Source organism: Camponotus floridanus, unplaced genomic scaffold, assembly GCF_003227725.1.
Source record: "Camponotus floridanus strain SB8 unplaced genomic scaffold, Cflo_v7.5 scaffold111, whole genome shotgun sequence".
Lineage (NCBI taxonomy): Eukaryota > Metazoa > Arthropoda > Insecta > Hymenoptera > Formicidae > Camponotus > Camponotus floridanus.
The window spans coordinates 506,233-522,586 of NW_020229228.1; the positions used below are offsets into that span (position 1 = coordinate 506,233).

The window sequence follows — 16,354 nt, forward strand, 5'->3', positions numbered from 1 at the left end:
AAACGTTATTATAGCATACATACTAACATACTAATCAACAATCTTTGCACTTATTTCTAAATGTATCTTTGGTCGCAATTTTTTGTATATTTTCCATTTTTGTTTTTCAAGTAACACGATGAAGAATGAAAATTAATTTTGACATATAATATTATAAGATATATTGCATATTATTAAATATATGCAATTATTGTATACTAAATTACGCATACATTTCAGAAAATATAATATAAAAAATAAAATTGTTTAAACATTCACGCTTTCAATATATTTGTCCGAGAGAAAAATGAAATAAAATAAATATATAAAAATTCAACATTTAAGTTTCTAATATCCAGGAGATATGATTATTTAAAATGTAGAATCAAGTACAATAAAGTGCAAAATAAAACGTAGAAAATATTAAAGAATATATTAAAGAAGAATAAAAGATAAGAAAAAATTTAAACAATTTAAAATTGTTTTAAATTAACAGAATCAAAAATTTTATATCTCGATTATTTAGAATAACAATAAAATCAAGTCTTTAAGAAAGAAACTTTAAAAAGAACTTAAAAAAACTTTAGCAAGAGCTTTTATTTTATAATCCCGGATATAATAAAATTAGAAATTTACTTTCACAAAATGTAACCTCAATAATTCTTTTTAATGATACTGTCGAAATAATTCTAGAATATTGGCGAAGATATTCTTATATATTATTCGCGTATGAGTATTCAGAATTGTTTCTCATTACATTATCATACGCACATTTCTGCGCATAAATCTATTTTTAATATCTCAATCATCACAAAATGTATCGATACACGTGGATAACGAAACGAATAGCAAATCGTCATAGTATATATATATATAACGCAACTTGCACATTCCGCAGATGACTAAAAACTCTTTTTCATCAGTTATATTGATTTCGTCATATTTCATTTATCTAAACAAAATTTTTAAAAAATTATCAAAGAAAACATTTTCTTGAGATAATATTACATCGATATGTAGGAAAAACTGCCAATATCTATCCTTACAAAAAAAATTAAGAATTTTTATAAATCTTTAATTTTTATAAACTTTTAATTTTTATAAACCACGTCACAAATTATAATATCATAAATAAAGAAAACTATAAAAACAATTTTTGCAATTTACGCAATAAATTAACGAATAACTTTTTCAATAAATTAACGAATAACTTTTTCAACCAAACAGTTTAGATAAATAGACGCACCAACAACTCTCTGTGTTATTAGCATGTAAAAAAATGAGAACTGATCAAAAAGAAAATAATTAGTAATATAATATGATAGGCAATATTTTAAATAAAAAATATAAAATTAAAAATATACACGCCTTTATTATGATTTATATTTTATCAAATTACAGTTTTATTGACGAATAATTATTTATGTAGATTATTTATATGAAAAAATTGATTGCATGTTTTTTTTGCTTCCCACAACATAAATCATGATTATATTTTATAATTCGTAAATATTATTAATCCTCAATAAATACATATACAAATAAAATATACAAGAATTTAGGAATGTTAAAGTATCACTCTTTTCATTTCTCTCTTTTATCGCCTGTTTGATGACAATTTAAAAAATCGGACATATTAAATTGAACACACAAATTAGCACATAATTCCCTGACATATTAAGAAAGATCAGAATTACATTATTAGTGTGTAACAAAAGCATTTATATCAATTATATTTCAGCAGAAAAAGGCTTAATTTAAAATAACAGATTTAAAATAATATGGCGCGTATATATATGTTTTTGTTTTTACATTAATTTATATATAAAAATAAGTCGTAATATGGAGATCAACATTATTTTTCTTAAAAAATATGTAGAAATGATAAATAAGAAAAAATTATTTCCTAGTTTTAACCTCTTTCGATAAATATCAAATCTTAAACAAAATTAATTTATTTATAACTGCTCCAAAAAAATTTAATATTCATAAAATGATAATACGATGCTGTTCATAATTTACTTGCACATATTCATAAACAAGAACTAAATAACTATATTGTACGTTTCTGACAGATTTACAATATATCACATATCTATACAAAAAATGTAGGAAGTTTATATAATATACGTGAAATGTCAGAGAGACTCTCAGATTTAAAAAATTCAATTTTTCTTTTTTAGCTATGATGTTTCAAATAAATAAATAATTTTTACTTTTTGTGTTCCTAGTATCTTAAATAACTAATAGAAAAATCGTTCAACAAATAAAAAAGAAGCCTGAGAGATCCCTCGTGATTTGTCAATTATGTCAGATTATTAATAATAAATCAAATTGTTATCAATAATTAGTTAAAAGTAAATTGCAGAAAATGTTTTAAAATATTTATGTTCATGTTTAATGTATTAAAAATTACAATTATTTTCTTTTATACACGTATTTAGTTATCATATATATTAAATATAATAATTATATAATTTCTCTGCAACGCAATGTGATAATAACTTTCTTGATTTTATCACAAAAAGTCTTGCATATATTTTCTATTATGTATTTTTCTTGACAAGAATAAAAAAAATTTGGATTCTTCCAACAAAAAAACTCAAATAACTGTAAGTAAAAAATTCTGTATGTGTATGTGTGTGATTAAGTTGTCAAATATAAAATACATTTCTTAATGTATTATAATTTCATGAAAATTTAATAGCTAGCTATATGTATAAGGAAGGAAAGAATCTTTTCTTATCAGGAAGGATATAAATCCGACTTTCTTCATTCGTATAAATGCTACAGATTCGATCAGTCTCCGTTTAGTATAATTTTACAAATTTCAACTCCATGTTGTGGTGCTTCACCCGGATGTGCCTGTATACAGCCTGCGTGTACTTGCTACGCATGTCGCAGTACGGGCACTTGAAGCGTGGCATGTCGACGCACTCAAGTCGATAATGCCGACTCATGCCGCCGGAAGTGCGGAAGGTGCGCGCACATCTGGGGCAAGGAAAACCGCGCCGATTCAAGGAAGTCTGAAGCCTGAACGTGTGCCGGGAATTGCGCACCGGGCTGTGATACTTCTCCAAGACGATCGGTCTGAAGTCTGCAAGCACAAATAAAGACGGAAATCGTATATTAGAGCAATGTGATGCGCAACCGATCTCTTAACAGCGGGAAGAATTCGAGAAGATTTCAACGGGAAAGATGGGAATGCGCAGAGGAACTTTCGAAATTTTGCCTCCTCCTCGGGAGCGATCGAAGATTACCTTGGTCTGAGCCTTATCTAAATCGAAACGATCAGACTTATTAAATCATATCGAGCTCGGTCACAATCATAATGATAAAATGCCGTAATTTTTTTATTCACACCAAATATTCGATGCATTATTCTCTCGGATATAATCGATAGATTATCGCAATCTTCGTGCTGTATCTCGATTTAAGAAGAGACACGTACGATTTCATCGATCAAACCTTCGATAGAACTCCGAGGGGCAAAATGCCGTTTAAAGACGAAAATATCTCACTCTTCTCAGAGGACGCAAGTGAAGAAACGCGCTTTTCGCTTTCATTTATTGTGAGACGAAACGACGAGCGTATCTTAACATCGTACATATCATATACGAGCATTTCCCCACGTGAATTACGACACGTTCGACTGGACTAGTAGAGCTTGTTCAGCGTGACCGCCTGTCCCGGATGGAGCTTTCTGATATGATTGTAGATCGAGTGAGACCACTTGCTGACGTGGCCACAATAAGGGCATTGATAACGCGGCAACGAGTCGCACTCGTATCTATAATGCCGATACATCGAGTAGCTCTGCGAGAAGGATTTCTTGCACTTCGGGCACTGATACTTCCGGGTGTACGAATCAATCGCGTTCTCCATCGTCTTGTGTAGCTGCGGCAACATCCGGGATCGGTCTCCCTCGGTCGGCTCGTTGCCCCATAATTCTGAAACCGATATCATCTCGTGTTAATAATCGCTCGCATTAATAATCGTTGACACGTTAATTCGCGACTACAATCGCAAAGCACTCTATGCGGGAAAACACAAGGAATAATCCCCTCCATAAAAGCATTTGTACATTTCAACACAAACTGTAATTAAACTGTGATAACACGAGATTTATGCTGTTTGACGCAACAAAGGTTGCACTCTTTCGATCAATTAATCTCTGTCTTTCTCTTTTTCCACACTTTTTCCAATACTTTTCATAATTTTCGAAAATTTATAACAGCAAAGTTGTTCCAAAGCCTTAAAAGACTAACGAATATACTTATTATCCTAATATATTTGTTGCAATTGATGTAATCGACATATTTAGGACGCTCTTGACTTCTTCATCGTTGTATTCATTTATTAAAAATTTTGGAATCTTACACCAGAAGATTGCCTAAAAAGAAGTCTGCAACAAGACACACTTATATAATCAATTATTTTTACCAGTACTTATTTCTCGGATTAATAGTGACAACTTTAACGAATTTACCTCAAGTTTGTTACAATATGCCAGAAAAATAAACACCGGTGCCCAGACTACGATGAAAATCTATTATTACAATACATTATACGCAGCATTATCGTTAAAAGCTTGTATAAATAATGAGAGATACAAGAGCTTCTTTTCTTCATATTCTTTATTTCTTTACATATGCCTTGAAAACACTTTATACAATGCAGTCTTGAATCCATTAAGATTCGTCGAATTTATTTTCTTGAAGAAAAAATTACAGGAACATGTAATTGCATTTTGTTAAAATTTAGAGAAACAATATTTAAAACATAATATTAAATAAATATTGAAGCACAATCACAAACCAAATGTACAATGGCATAACGTGTAATAAGTCTTTTCAACGCATAATTCGCATTGATTTTGTAGATCTTCTGAATATTCTCTGAATAGTCTTTCGAGACGCTGTAAGCTCAACATTTGTACAAGATATAAGTGCGGATGTAATTCTCTCTCGTTAGCCGTCAAGAGTCGCATTCGAAAAATTTTCACAAAGAGATAGCACGAACCTGTTTACGATACCAGGAGAAATAAAACTTCCCTGAGACGCTAGAAGCAATCCGATTCGACAAGTAGCTCCGAAAATTTCAACCCGCTTCGCCGCCAGCGAGCTTCTTCGCGATAATCCTTGTGACTCATCGCGCAAGTTTCAGTTCAATAGAGCTTCACGAGAGTCACCTGCTCCTTCGGGTGCATACATCTGACGTGCTGATAAATGTTAGAGGTCTTCTTGCTGCAGAGGTTGCAATACGGACACTTGTACCTAGGTGCCTTGCCGCACTCGTATCTGTAATGGCCGAGCATGGTGTCCCGTCTGCCGTAGCCATTGTTGCAATTGGGGCAGTGGTACTTGCCCGTGTCCGAGTTGTACTGTATGTCCCGTTTCTTCATGTACTTCTTCCGACGCATTGCGTGAAGCTGGACTAGTCTGCCACCTACAAAAAATCGTGTTACGGTCAACATCGTGATATGCTCGGGAAGTGTCACGGAAACGTATCCTCTGTTCGAGAATAAAGGCATCAGAATTCCATGCAGATGGGATATTCGCAATAAGAAATAAGATAGAAAGATAGGCAGAGAGAAAGAGAGAGAGGGAGAGAAAGTAAATAAGAAAGAAAAGTATAAGAGAGGCAAAAAATTACGCAGATTTTAAGTCACACGTGATTTTCTTAAGGGCAAATCACTTCTCTGGTAAAATGCTTTTATTCAAACTTGAAAACAGACGTATATTCGATAGCTTTACATGACTATAAGTACGTTCTCAAATAATGAGACATATCTTTGATATTGTTCCATCTATCGCAGATGAAAAAAATACACCTCGAATATCGTGGCTATTTTTATTTCAATATAATTTCTTCCTATTAATATCGTCACTTTGGAAGATCGGCGATCGTGTAAATTCAAATTCCCTTTGAAAAGAAGCTCATCATTTTCCAATAAAGTTTATTTTATGCTTTCGAAATGCGGTTTGAAACTCGAACAAACTATTTCATGCGCTTGCCTGAATTTAAGATGATGCGCAATCTGAAGCACAAAATATCTACATTCAAAAAGTATATTAACTACGTAAGTACCGCATTACAAGAAGAAAATAAATTCCTATACAGAATATAATAATCAGTCGTATATACATATAAACGTTTTAAAACTAGATGAAGGAAAGGAACAAGAAGCTGCGCTACGATTCAAGATGATGAACAAGAAGGAAATCTAGAAATCTAATCTCTTCAAATCTCTGTTTCAACATTCAGCGAATACAAGCGTTTTCCTCAACTCGCACGCAATGCACAAATTCATCTTGATACGTGAGAATAAAAATAATATTATATATTCTATATACATATATAATATTCAACGATTGCACAAAACACAGGTACAAAAGGGGCGGCGTTTTATCAGGATCGCACGCAACCCCAGGAACAAAAATCTAGAAAAGAGAAGATATTCCTTGTCTATCTTCGCTGGTCTATCAGGTCAGGAGGGAGAGAGAGGGGGATGAGCAGGGGAGGGGGGAATGCGGAATACTTCCGCGGGGCGGCGGATCACAGGCGTTGAAACGATGTTCCCGTGGAAGTTGTCGTTCGCTCGCGCCGTAGCCGGCCGCGGGACTTGTCCTAGAAGAGCGTGTTGCAGATGACCTGCTTCGACGGGTGCTTGTGCCTAATGTGATCCTGGATGTTGAACTTCTTTTTGCTAAGCTTGCCGCAGTACGGGCACTCGAAGCGCGGCGGTTTGCCGCAGTCGTACTTGAAGTGGGCCGTGACGGCGCTCTTCGTGGTGTAGCTCTTACGGCATCGGGGACACGGGAAGCGAGTCCTCGTTCTCCTCGGGCTCCTGCCGCCTGAGTAGGTCCCGTCCGGCCAAGGCAGCGGTAACATTTGTAGAAACGCTGAAAAAAACACGGAAGTGCGCGGTTAGCTCGCTTGGAACTCAGTTCCTTCGCGAGAGGTAAATCACGAGATTAAGCGACCCGTGATTTCTCTCTTTCTCTCAAGCTCTTTCTTTGAAGCAACAACACGCAACGCATTCGTAATTCGAGGAAGCTGTTGCCATAAAGTTTCGGGAGTTTGGAAAATTCCAACAGAATTGAAAATCATTTTGTTTGTTACCAATGAGTAATTTCGGGAGCTGATTAAACTCGACACGATAAACCACTATGTAAATTGGCTCGATAAAAAAAAAACGACATCATAGAGGATAATAATCTGAGTGATTATCTGATTTCCATTCTCATGTGTTTGAATACAGGATGTGTGGCTAGCTTTGTTTAGTAAGGAACGAACAAATAAAGCGGTTAAAGGCATCTTTAAGCTGTGCACGAACAGAATGATAATTGATCCATCATATATCGAATGAGAAGACGAAAAATCGGGAATGCTTTACAAAAATAAGGGAAAGGTTAATTTGAAACTATTTTAAAACTCACGATAAAAGTGTGATCATTTCTATCAGCGAGTTACTATCCAAATAAGAGATCTATGAAAATCCTACTCTGTAAAGAAATATGTTACTAACAAAATAAATCGTAATCTCGACAAAAGTCACATAAAAAATCGGGCTGTGTAAAATATATACGAGAAAAATAGCGTATAGATTTAAAGTATGTAATTATAAAATCATTTATCTATATTTTTTTTTTCAAACTTCCTCTGTAAGAAATACATAATTCATGAAGATAATTTTTACGTTTCATTAAAAGTATAAAATTAAAAGTAGACGAATAGACATTGGTCAAAGGATAGGGAATTAATTACATTCGATAAGCCTTATTTGATCTTTTTATTCAAAATAGACACAGGCGGAAGTATTTTTATTCAAGATCATTCGGGTTTCTCTTTCGTTAATTCAAAGCGTGAGAGAGATTTAATGTGAAAAAACGTTGTCACGATTTATTCCTGTTCGTAATGGAGTCTAACAATTTCAAGCTTCGAACCGGGATGCTTAACGCGTATATGTTTATAAACGTTGTTGGATTGCTTGCTCTTCATGCCGCAGTAAGGACATTGAAATCTCGGCGGACTCCCGCACTCGAACTTATAATGGCGCAACATATGATGTACATGACGATAGCTCCTCTGGCACTTCGGGCACGCATATCTAACAGAAAATTTATTACTCCATTTAATTCCAATGTTCACTGCTAGAAGAAACTAACAAAAGAAAAATTTATTAATGCATTATAATTAATTATAATAATATTCATATAACAATATAATTAATTATAATAATATTAAATGCATATAAAAGCAGAAAAAATTTAATTCTAATTATAACTAACAAGATTTAACAGTAGATTTTTATAACAAGTCATACAATTCATGAATTGTTTTAAGAGTCAATGTGAAATATTATCAATATTAATGTAGTAAAAATTTAAAATTATGAAAACTAGGTCAGTAAGCAAAAGGAATAAATGTAAAGTAATTTTAAAAAAGTAATTTATATCACTGTTTTTTTTCTAACTCACCTAGTATTATCCGAGTTTCGCGATGATTGTTTCTGTCGTCGTCTGTAATTCCATGACGGTTGTCCTTGAGTTTGATGATGAGATGCATTCGAGGTCGATGACATAAACGTCGGATCTGAAAGCAGAAGCGAAAAATCACGGTGAAAAGATAGCGTTCGTATGACGAAACATGCCGAAATTCTGCAGGACAGACCGAAAGGGAACAAACAAAGATCACAAAACACACAAAGCTCGTGGGGATACATTGATTTCGATGGATCGGTTTTATTAGTTGATTGTAAACAATGTGTCATTCGTATCTATCGAACACTTCGTTACGAAAACGATTAACACATACTCTCACAAATAGATTAATACAACCAAAGATGGCAACAAAAGTGTGCTCCGAGATTGAAGAAAGAAATTAAAGAGTCACTTCAATTTGCTAAATTTCTTATGCATGATGAAAGTTCCTTTCCCGAGCTTTACATATACATATATATATATATATATATATATATATATAAATTGTTTATAAAATTTTATAGAGAGAGAGAGCATCAACATAAATCATTTTTTAGAGATGCAAGGTGAATCCTTTTAAGAATAATTATTTGTTTGTTGCAAACAAAGATAAAATCCCTGAAGATTATATTTTGTTAATATTGTACCTGCCCGATGTAAAGTGTCCAATGTTATGCATTTTTATAGTTGCAGCTTATGCTTCGTTGAGTGAATAAATTCACTTACAAATTCATTTACAGCATTCTGCAAATTCTGCAATTTTGGTGCCACATGTATTGTCGCACTTCTTATATTATCTTATTATTATATATAACAATAAGATACAATCACATATAATAATAATTATTCCTGGCTACATATGTATTTCATATGATGATGCAATTTTGTTTAAATTACATTATTTATTGCAGGAAAAAGAATGACATCAAATAAAATAAACGATAAAACAAATAACTGAATAAATTCGATATTTGCACGAACATGTTAAGATCATGCTACGAATACAATTCAACTTCGTTGAATAAATCGTCTCGTACAAACAATTGTCGATGTAGCAATTCATCAGAAGCACATCGAAGTTAAGGATAATTTCGAGACGCGATTGAAACCAACTTCCCTACCAGTTTGTCAATTGTTCTCATCAGCTGATTAATTCCTTTGCGCGTAATGCTTTATATTTGAGGCGACGTCGATCAGAAAAACGCGCATTCCACTATGCAGCGCTCTGATATGTCTATACACGTTCGACACCTCTTTCGAACGCATCTCACAGTAAGGACACTTAAATCTGGGCCGCTGGCCGCAATCGTAGCGCACGTGTCTGTTCAGATTTGCCTTTCTGGTGAAGCCGCTCGGACAGTTCGGACAGTAAAACGCCTTGGAACTCCTGCGACGTGACAGACAGTCCCAGTCGACTGGAACAAAAATCCACCACGCTAATTCAAGATTGGATACAAACGCATAACAAACACTGACGCCGATTGATGCATGCAATAATGAGAGCAATGAAAACTTGATCTATCTATATAACATATTCGGAGGAAGCCGTCGAGGACCTTGCGAGCGAAAAACTATCGAAAACGTAGCGCAATATGACAAGTCTGAAACAGAAGAAAGATTAGAAATCTTTCGACAATAATAATCTGCGGAGAAGAGAACGAGGGCAATAGAGCAAAACAATGGTCGACGAATAATAGAGAAAATGCATTTTAATATCCTGTCCATCGTATAACAGATGTAGTACAAAGAATTCAACATCGAGTGTGGTCAACAATGGTTGAGAAAATTGCGCTAAAGAACGTGGAACTCCTATAACGATGGAAAAAAAAGTTCGATAAATGTCAGATTATCCTGGGGATCGTGCGAATCTTGGATCGGAGATCTCTCAAAGTCTAGTTTATATCGCGTCAGGATGCTTGGGGATACAGTTACTCATATTTAACATGTCGATGGCGAAGACGTCGTGATTCTCGTGCAAGCGCTTGACGTGCTTATAAGTGTCCCAGGAATACCGCGACATGTACGTGCAGTAAGGACACTTGTATCGCGGCTCCTTGCCGTTGCAGGCGCTCGTCACGTGCCGCTTCAAGTGGGCCTTCTTAAAGTAACTGTTGGGACAGTTCAAGCACTGATACGGCCTGTCGTTCCAGGGACAATAGGAATACCACTCCTGATACCCTGAAACATAATCGGCAGCACCATGCCATGACTCGTCAATGTAAAAACGCAAGATGCGAAAAAAATAATCTTCCATACGAAGAAAAATTCTTTTCTTCTTTTACAGAAAGTATGATATTTTTCATAGGTAGAAATTATTTTATACATAAACTTGCAAGGATACGCGATGTAGAAAGATGAAAAACAAACTGCCACAAGAGTGATATTGTATTCGTCCTTTTATCGTGCCTCATTGTATTTAATATAGAAATTAGATATTTTGCAAGTTTAATACTAATGTAGTATAATAATTAAGTAACAATAAATTACATATACATTTTATATTTTAAATGCACAAATATTATAGAGTGTATGCATGATTTTTTTAACAATAATGTCAGTAAATAAACTATTTATTTAGTCTTGTTTGCTGTTTGTACACCAGGGAAAATAATAAAAAAATAATAGAAATTAATGCATACTTATATATATATATATATATATATATATATATACACACATACATGATACAAAATTATCACACAGCGAATTGAATAAAAACACACATAATTGAATATAAACTTAAGGTTTCAATTCATAGTAATCCATATTTATTTAACTAAATAGTCATATTTAAATAGTCATTTAACTCTTTCGGAACAAATCGCATTTATACATCGTTATTCCATGTTTATACAAACCGAAAAGCATGCATATACAAAAATTCGCTACAAATTTTCACTAATAAAGATCGGCTTATTAATTAGCAATTTTTTATCTGTTTCTATATAATACATTCGATCAATATCCATCTTCAATATAATTGTAATGTGATTCATAATAATTTATAATTTATAATTTCGACCATGAAAGGCACGCAGTGGATTCATCGCATTAACTATATCGATTGTCTCGCATTTTACATCATCATATCGCATAAAAAAACAATAAATTGTTAAAACATTAATATTGATAATCATTCTGAAGTAAGATAACCGAAAGATGTAAATATATATTATGTATTTTAAACATAAAAATACATATAATGGAAAAACATACTAAAAACATCATAATGGCAAAATCTATTTTTCAAAGACAATGTGTGTTATGGATACCAATAAATACTTATATCGGTCATATCTTTGGAGAAGACTTTCCTGTTCTTATGCATCTGCCTCACGTGACGGTAAACTTTCGATCTCTGTTTATTAAAAAGGATAATATGGACACTTAAAACGCGGTTCTTGTCCACATTCATACTTCAGATGATGGATTAGGCTTGCTTTGTAACTGTATTCGCTCGAACAATTAGGTTTTGGACATTTGAACATCTTTTTCTTAACAAAATGCCTATAATTGTATATTGTTGACTGATCAAAATCTAGAAAAAGAAAAAAATTAAATAATCAATATTGATGTTTGAACTGGATTAAGCAATTAAAAGTATTAGTATGCTTTTATTTTGAAAGTAACAAATTGCTAACAGCAATTTGTTAATAACTTGTGTATAAGTAATTATTTTAAACTAAAAATAATTGATTGTTCTCGATCTGAATGTTTGAATATTTATATATGATATGAAGGAATTTTATTGATATAAAATTCCTTCTCTTTAAATTATAAAATATATAAATTATTAATTTCAAAATTTAAATGATGGAATATAATTGCATAAATGCAGGCCCATTTTCTATTAAATAATAAAAGTTAAATGAAATTAAACAAAGTAATTTCGGAAACAAATAAATAAATCTCGTATGTGTAATAATAATAAATCTCGTATGTGTCTCGATGTTGGCTTTATTCTTTACATCTTTTTATGATATGCACTCTTAATTTCCAAAAAATTAATTTTTTTGTACATATCAAAATGTGTATATATATTTTTATATTTTAGTAAATATGTATAACTATCATTTATATAAATTGTCATGCACTGTAATTCAAATGACTGTGTTTTTAAAAAGATTTGTTAAATTATAACTGAATTATTTTTTTATTCGATAAAAAAACATAAACAATTATTTAAAAAATATATTAGTAATAACCCTCATTTTTCTGTTTCAGATATGTATATATAAATAACTTAAATATTATATTTCAAAAACTTGGAAATTTCTTACAAAGAATCCACATCAATCTCTAATTTGCGCTGTTTCCAAAGACAATCTCCTATCATTTTCAGAGATAAAATAAAACATCTTTTTATATATAACAAAAATAAAATATTCTCCGTTCAATATATTATTTAATCTTCTATTTGTAACATGCACGCATGTTTCAAACTTTATATATATATCTGTTATCAAGCACCCTGTATTTTATCTTTATTATGAATCGTGAGTTAGGAAAGGATTCTCACTGTGTGAAAGTTTGCGACTGTTGAAAGATATCGATAACATAGATAGCGTAATCCTGGTGTTTAGCACGAATATGCTTCCGTACGTCGGGCTTGACCTTGCACACGTAGTAGCAGTAGGGACACTTGAACCTAGGTAGCTGACCGCATTGGTAGCGCAGATGAGTCATTAGATTTCTCTTCCACGTGAAGACGCTCCGACAAGTCGGATTCGGACACGAAAACTGGCCTGATTTGCACCTCGGTCTATTAGTCTCAGGATGTCTTGTCCAACACGCGGATTTTTTGTTATCTGAAAAAGTAACGACTCGTTCGCGATTAAAAAGTTCCAATAATATTCGTCGATACGTGCGAAAAGACAAAGTGCATTCCTGAGACAAGAGAAACAAAAACGTCGCCAAAATTGCGAGTGTATAATCTGGACACTCTGATTAGAACGTGGTTCACCTTTTTACACGAATCTCTTTTTTTCTCTCTTTCTAAGCTGAAATTGCAATTTTTGATTGCGTCCTTTTGATCGACTTGTTCGTACGATGCATTTCATTTAATAAATATTCAGAATTAACAACTTTATATTTAAATTAAATATTCACTACACTTGTGATTTTCACGAAGGCTATTTTTTCGAAAGTGAATAAAGGCGATAACATTAAAAGTATGTTTCCATTAAAGAAAAAAACGATAGAATACAAAAAAGTAGAATTTAATTTTTATTTATTTTTGTAAAATTAAGATGTCACTCTAATTTAAAATAAATTAATAAATTAAATATATTAGATAACTTATTCTTGAATTTAGAAGTCATCTATTACTAACATGACCATACGTCCCGCTTTGAGCGGGACGGTCCCGCTGTCCCCAAAATACGTAAAAATGTTCCGCTTTGACAAAATAAAAGCGCAGCAAACAAGCCTTGTCGTGAAATATTCAAACACTTCCAAACTAATAATCTCAAGTATATACGAAGTATTATACGAATTTTCGTATAATAATCGAGTACATTTTATGTCTGCCTGCCAGTAAGTTCGCTCCAGTCGAAAGAGTATTTTCCCATATAAATAAAATATGGACCAGTAAAAAAACAATTAAGAGTCGCAGTGTTAAAAGCCATTTTGATAACAAAGTCATGCCAACAGTTCCATTTATATTTAAAAACTAAACCTGATATATTAAAGCAAATTTGCTCATCCGAAAAATATGAAAAGCCAGTCCACCAGACTGCACAAGATTAGTTCTTATTTTCATTTTTGATCATTAAACATTTCATAACTATATTATAAACATGTATTTTATTTTTAAAACAATAATAATAATTTAAGGGCGTCCCGTTCTGAGGGAAAAAATAAATAGTCACGTTATCTATTACATATACACAGCATCTTCTAGAGAAAATCAAATTTCTTTAAATTTAATTTTTTCGTTTTGTACCAGAAACAATTTTAAATTTATAAAAAACGAATATAAATGATTAATAAATATTTAATAATATCTTAAATCTTAAATAAATCTTAAATAAATAATTATATCGCAACTTTATTTTAAAAATCTGTGTTGATTTTGCATTTTGATAGTTGTAGAATTTTAATCGATATGACCATCGTAAGGATGAAAATAAAAGCCTCGATTAGCTTTGTTGTTCTTCCACCTCCATGCCGAGTGTGGAGCAAGAATTCTTGAAGATGTCCACGACGTAAACTCCGAAATCCTTGTGTCTTCTGATGATGTGTTTTTTAACATCGTATTCGAATTTGCAACAATACTCGCAATAAGGACACTTGAAGCGCGGCATAATACCGCATTCATATCTGAGATGCCTCGTCAAATTCCTCTTCCACTTGAAAACGCGATCACAATTATCATTCGGGCAACGAAATTTGCTTCTATTGTTGTTGGAGAACGATTTATTGAAGACTTTAAAAGATCCATTAACGTCTGGAAGCAGAAGAACAAACGGGGAATTCCCAATTAGTTTCGGTGCAAAGTCTTGAATCTCCACAGGTTAACATGCAAAAGAAACCCAATCGCTCGTAAGAGAATTATTTTCCAAAAATAAAGTGCACATCAAGAATGCTGAAAAATAAAGATGTGGCAACGTAAAATATCCAGATATCTAGATAGAAGCCACTTAATACATGTCTATGAAATTTTGCACGTCGTAGATATTTTTAGATCAAAAATGTAATATGAAATTAATCATTAATTAATAATTAAATATTAATAATTAAATTAATGCGATAAGACATTAATAATTAAACATTAGGAAATCACATTTCATTAAATCTCAAGAACATCATACAACATCAAACAACATATCACATAATCCAGATAAAGATCATATGTTATATTTATCTTTCGTTATTTGACACAAGAGAATAAATTATTATTCACTTGGCAATTGCTACAATTATATTTATAATATTAAAAACAATATCGTTGGAAAGATAATTTTATTATTTTCACTAATGAAAGAAATACAAGAATGTGAAAATTAATAACTTTATTTAGAATAAATATTAATCTTTATTTCTGTTTCTAAAATTAAAGATAGGATAAATCTAATTTCATTAATAAATGAAATACACCAAATAATTCAATTGTCTTAAACATGTTCAATTAAAACATGAATTGATATTTTTATTCTGTGTTTCACAGATAAACATATCATATAATTCCTTTAGAGAAAAATCTTATTACATATTATATATATAAATATTTTTTATAAAATATTTGTTTAATTTTTTTTATCAAAGACAACTTTAAATTTGCATAAACATAAAAAACTTAATTTAACAATTAATAAATAATTAATAATAATATTTTAGCAATCTAAAAATAAAATAACATCGCATAAGTATTTATTATCAATCTTATTTTTTAAAAATCATATTCAACCTTGCAGTATCTTGATTATCGTAAAATTATAATCGCGATACAATTAGTAAATCACGTAAAAACAAGCTTCGATTAGCATTTTTTATTCGTCTACCTAAGTGCCGAGCGTGGAGCAAGAATTCTTAAAGATGTCCATGACGTAAACCGCGGAATTCTTGTGTTTTCTGATTATGTGTTTTTTCACATCGGCTTTGGCTTTGCAGCAATACTTGCAATAGGGACACTTGAAGCGCGGCATAAGACCGCATTCGTATTTAAGATGTCTCGTCAAGTTTCCCTTCCAATTAAAGGACCTGATGCAATTGGAATTGGGACAAACGTAGGATCCGCCATAGTGCTTTCTGATTTTTGTTTTCATGTCACGAAGTCTTGTCGCGAAGAAGTCTGAAAAGAACAAGGATGTCGTTGTGAGCAAAATGACCTGCAATTTGTTTAATTAATTGTATATCACAAAGATAGCAAAACCCAAGGATTAGTTTTG

At 32.1% G+C, this 16,354-nt stretch overlaps 1 protein-coding gene across 31 annotated transcripts in view; it reads right to left on the bottom strand.

Annotated features, from left to right (window-relative positions):
- Positions 1-16,354, bottom strand: part of LOC105257642 (longitudinals lacking protein, isoforms A/B/D/L) — a 237,980-nt gene that overhangs the window by 151,047 nt on the left and 70,579 nt on the right. Inside the window, exons 7-8 of one of the 31 annotated variants that reach the window (XM_025414317.1) lie at positions 8,463-8,577; positions 7,793-8,092 (exon numbers count right to left, since the gene is read on the bottom strand). The exons of 25 other annotated variants lie outside the window; for them this stretch is intronic. In XM_025414317.1, coding sequence (XP_025270102.1) covers positions 7,885-8,092; positions 8,463-8,577 — 323 coding nt within the window. In that variant the 3' untranslated portion in view covers positions 7,793-7,884. Of the gene's footprint in view, positions 1-2,774; positions 3,077-5,131; positions 5,428-5,679; positions 6,885-7,792; positions 8,093-8,462; positions 8,578-10,156; positions 10,644-14,590; positions 14,914-16,354 lie in introns of those variants that run through there. 5 more of the 31 variants (XM_025414359.1, XM_025414368.1, XM_025414405.1 and 2 more) reach the window with 5 other exon arrangements.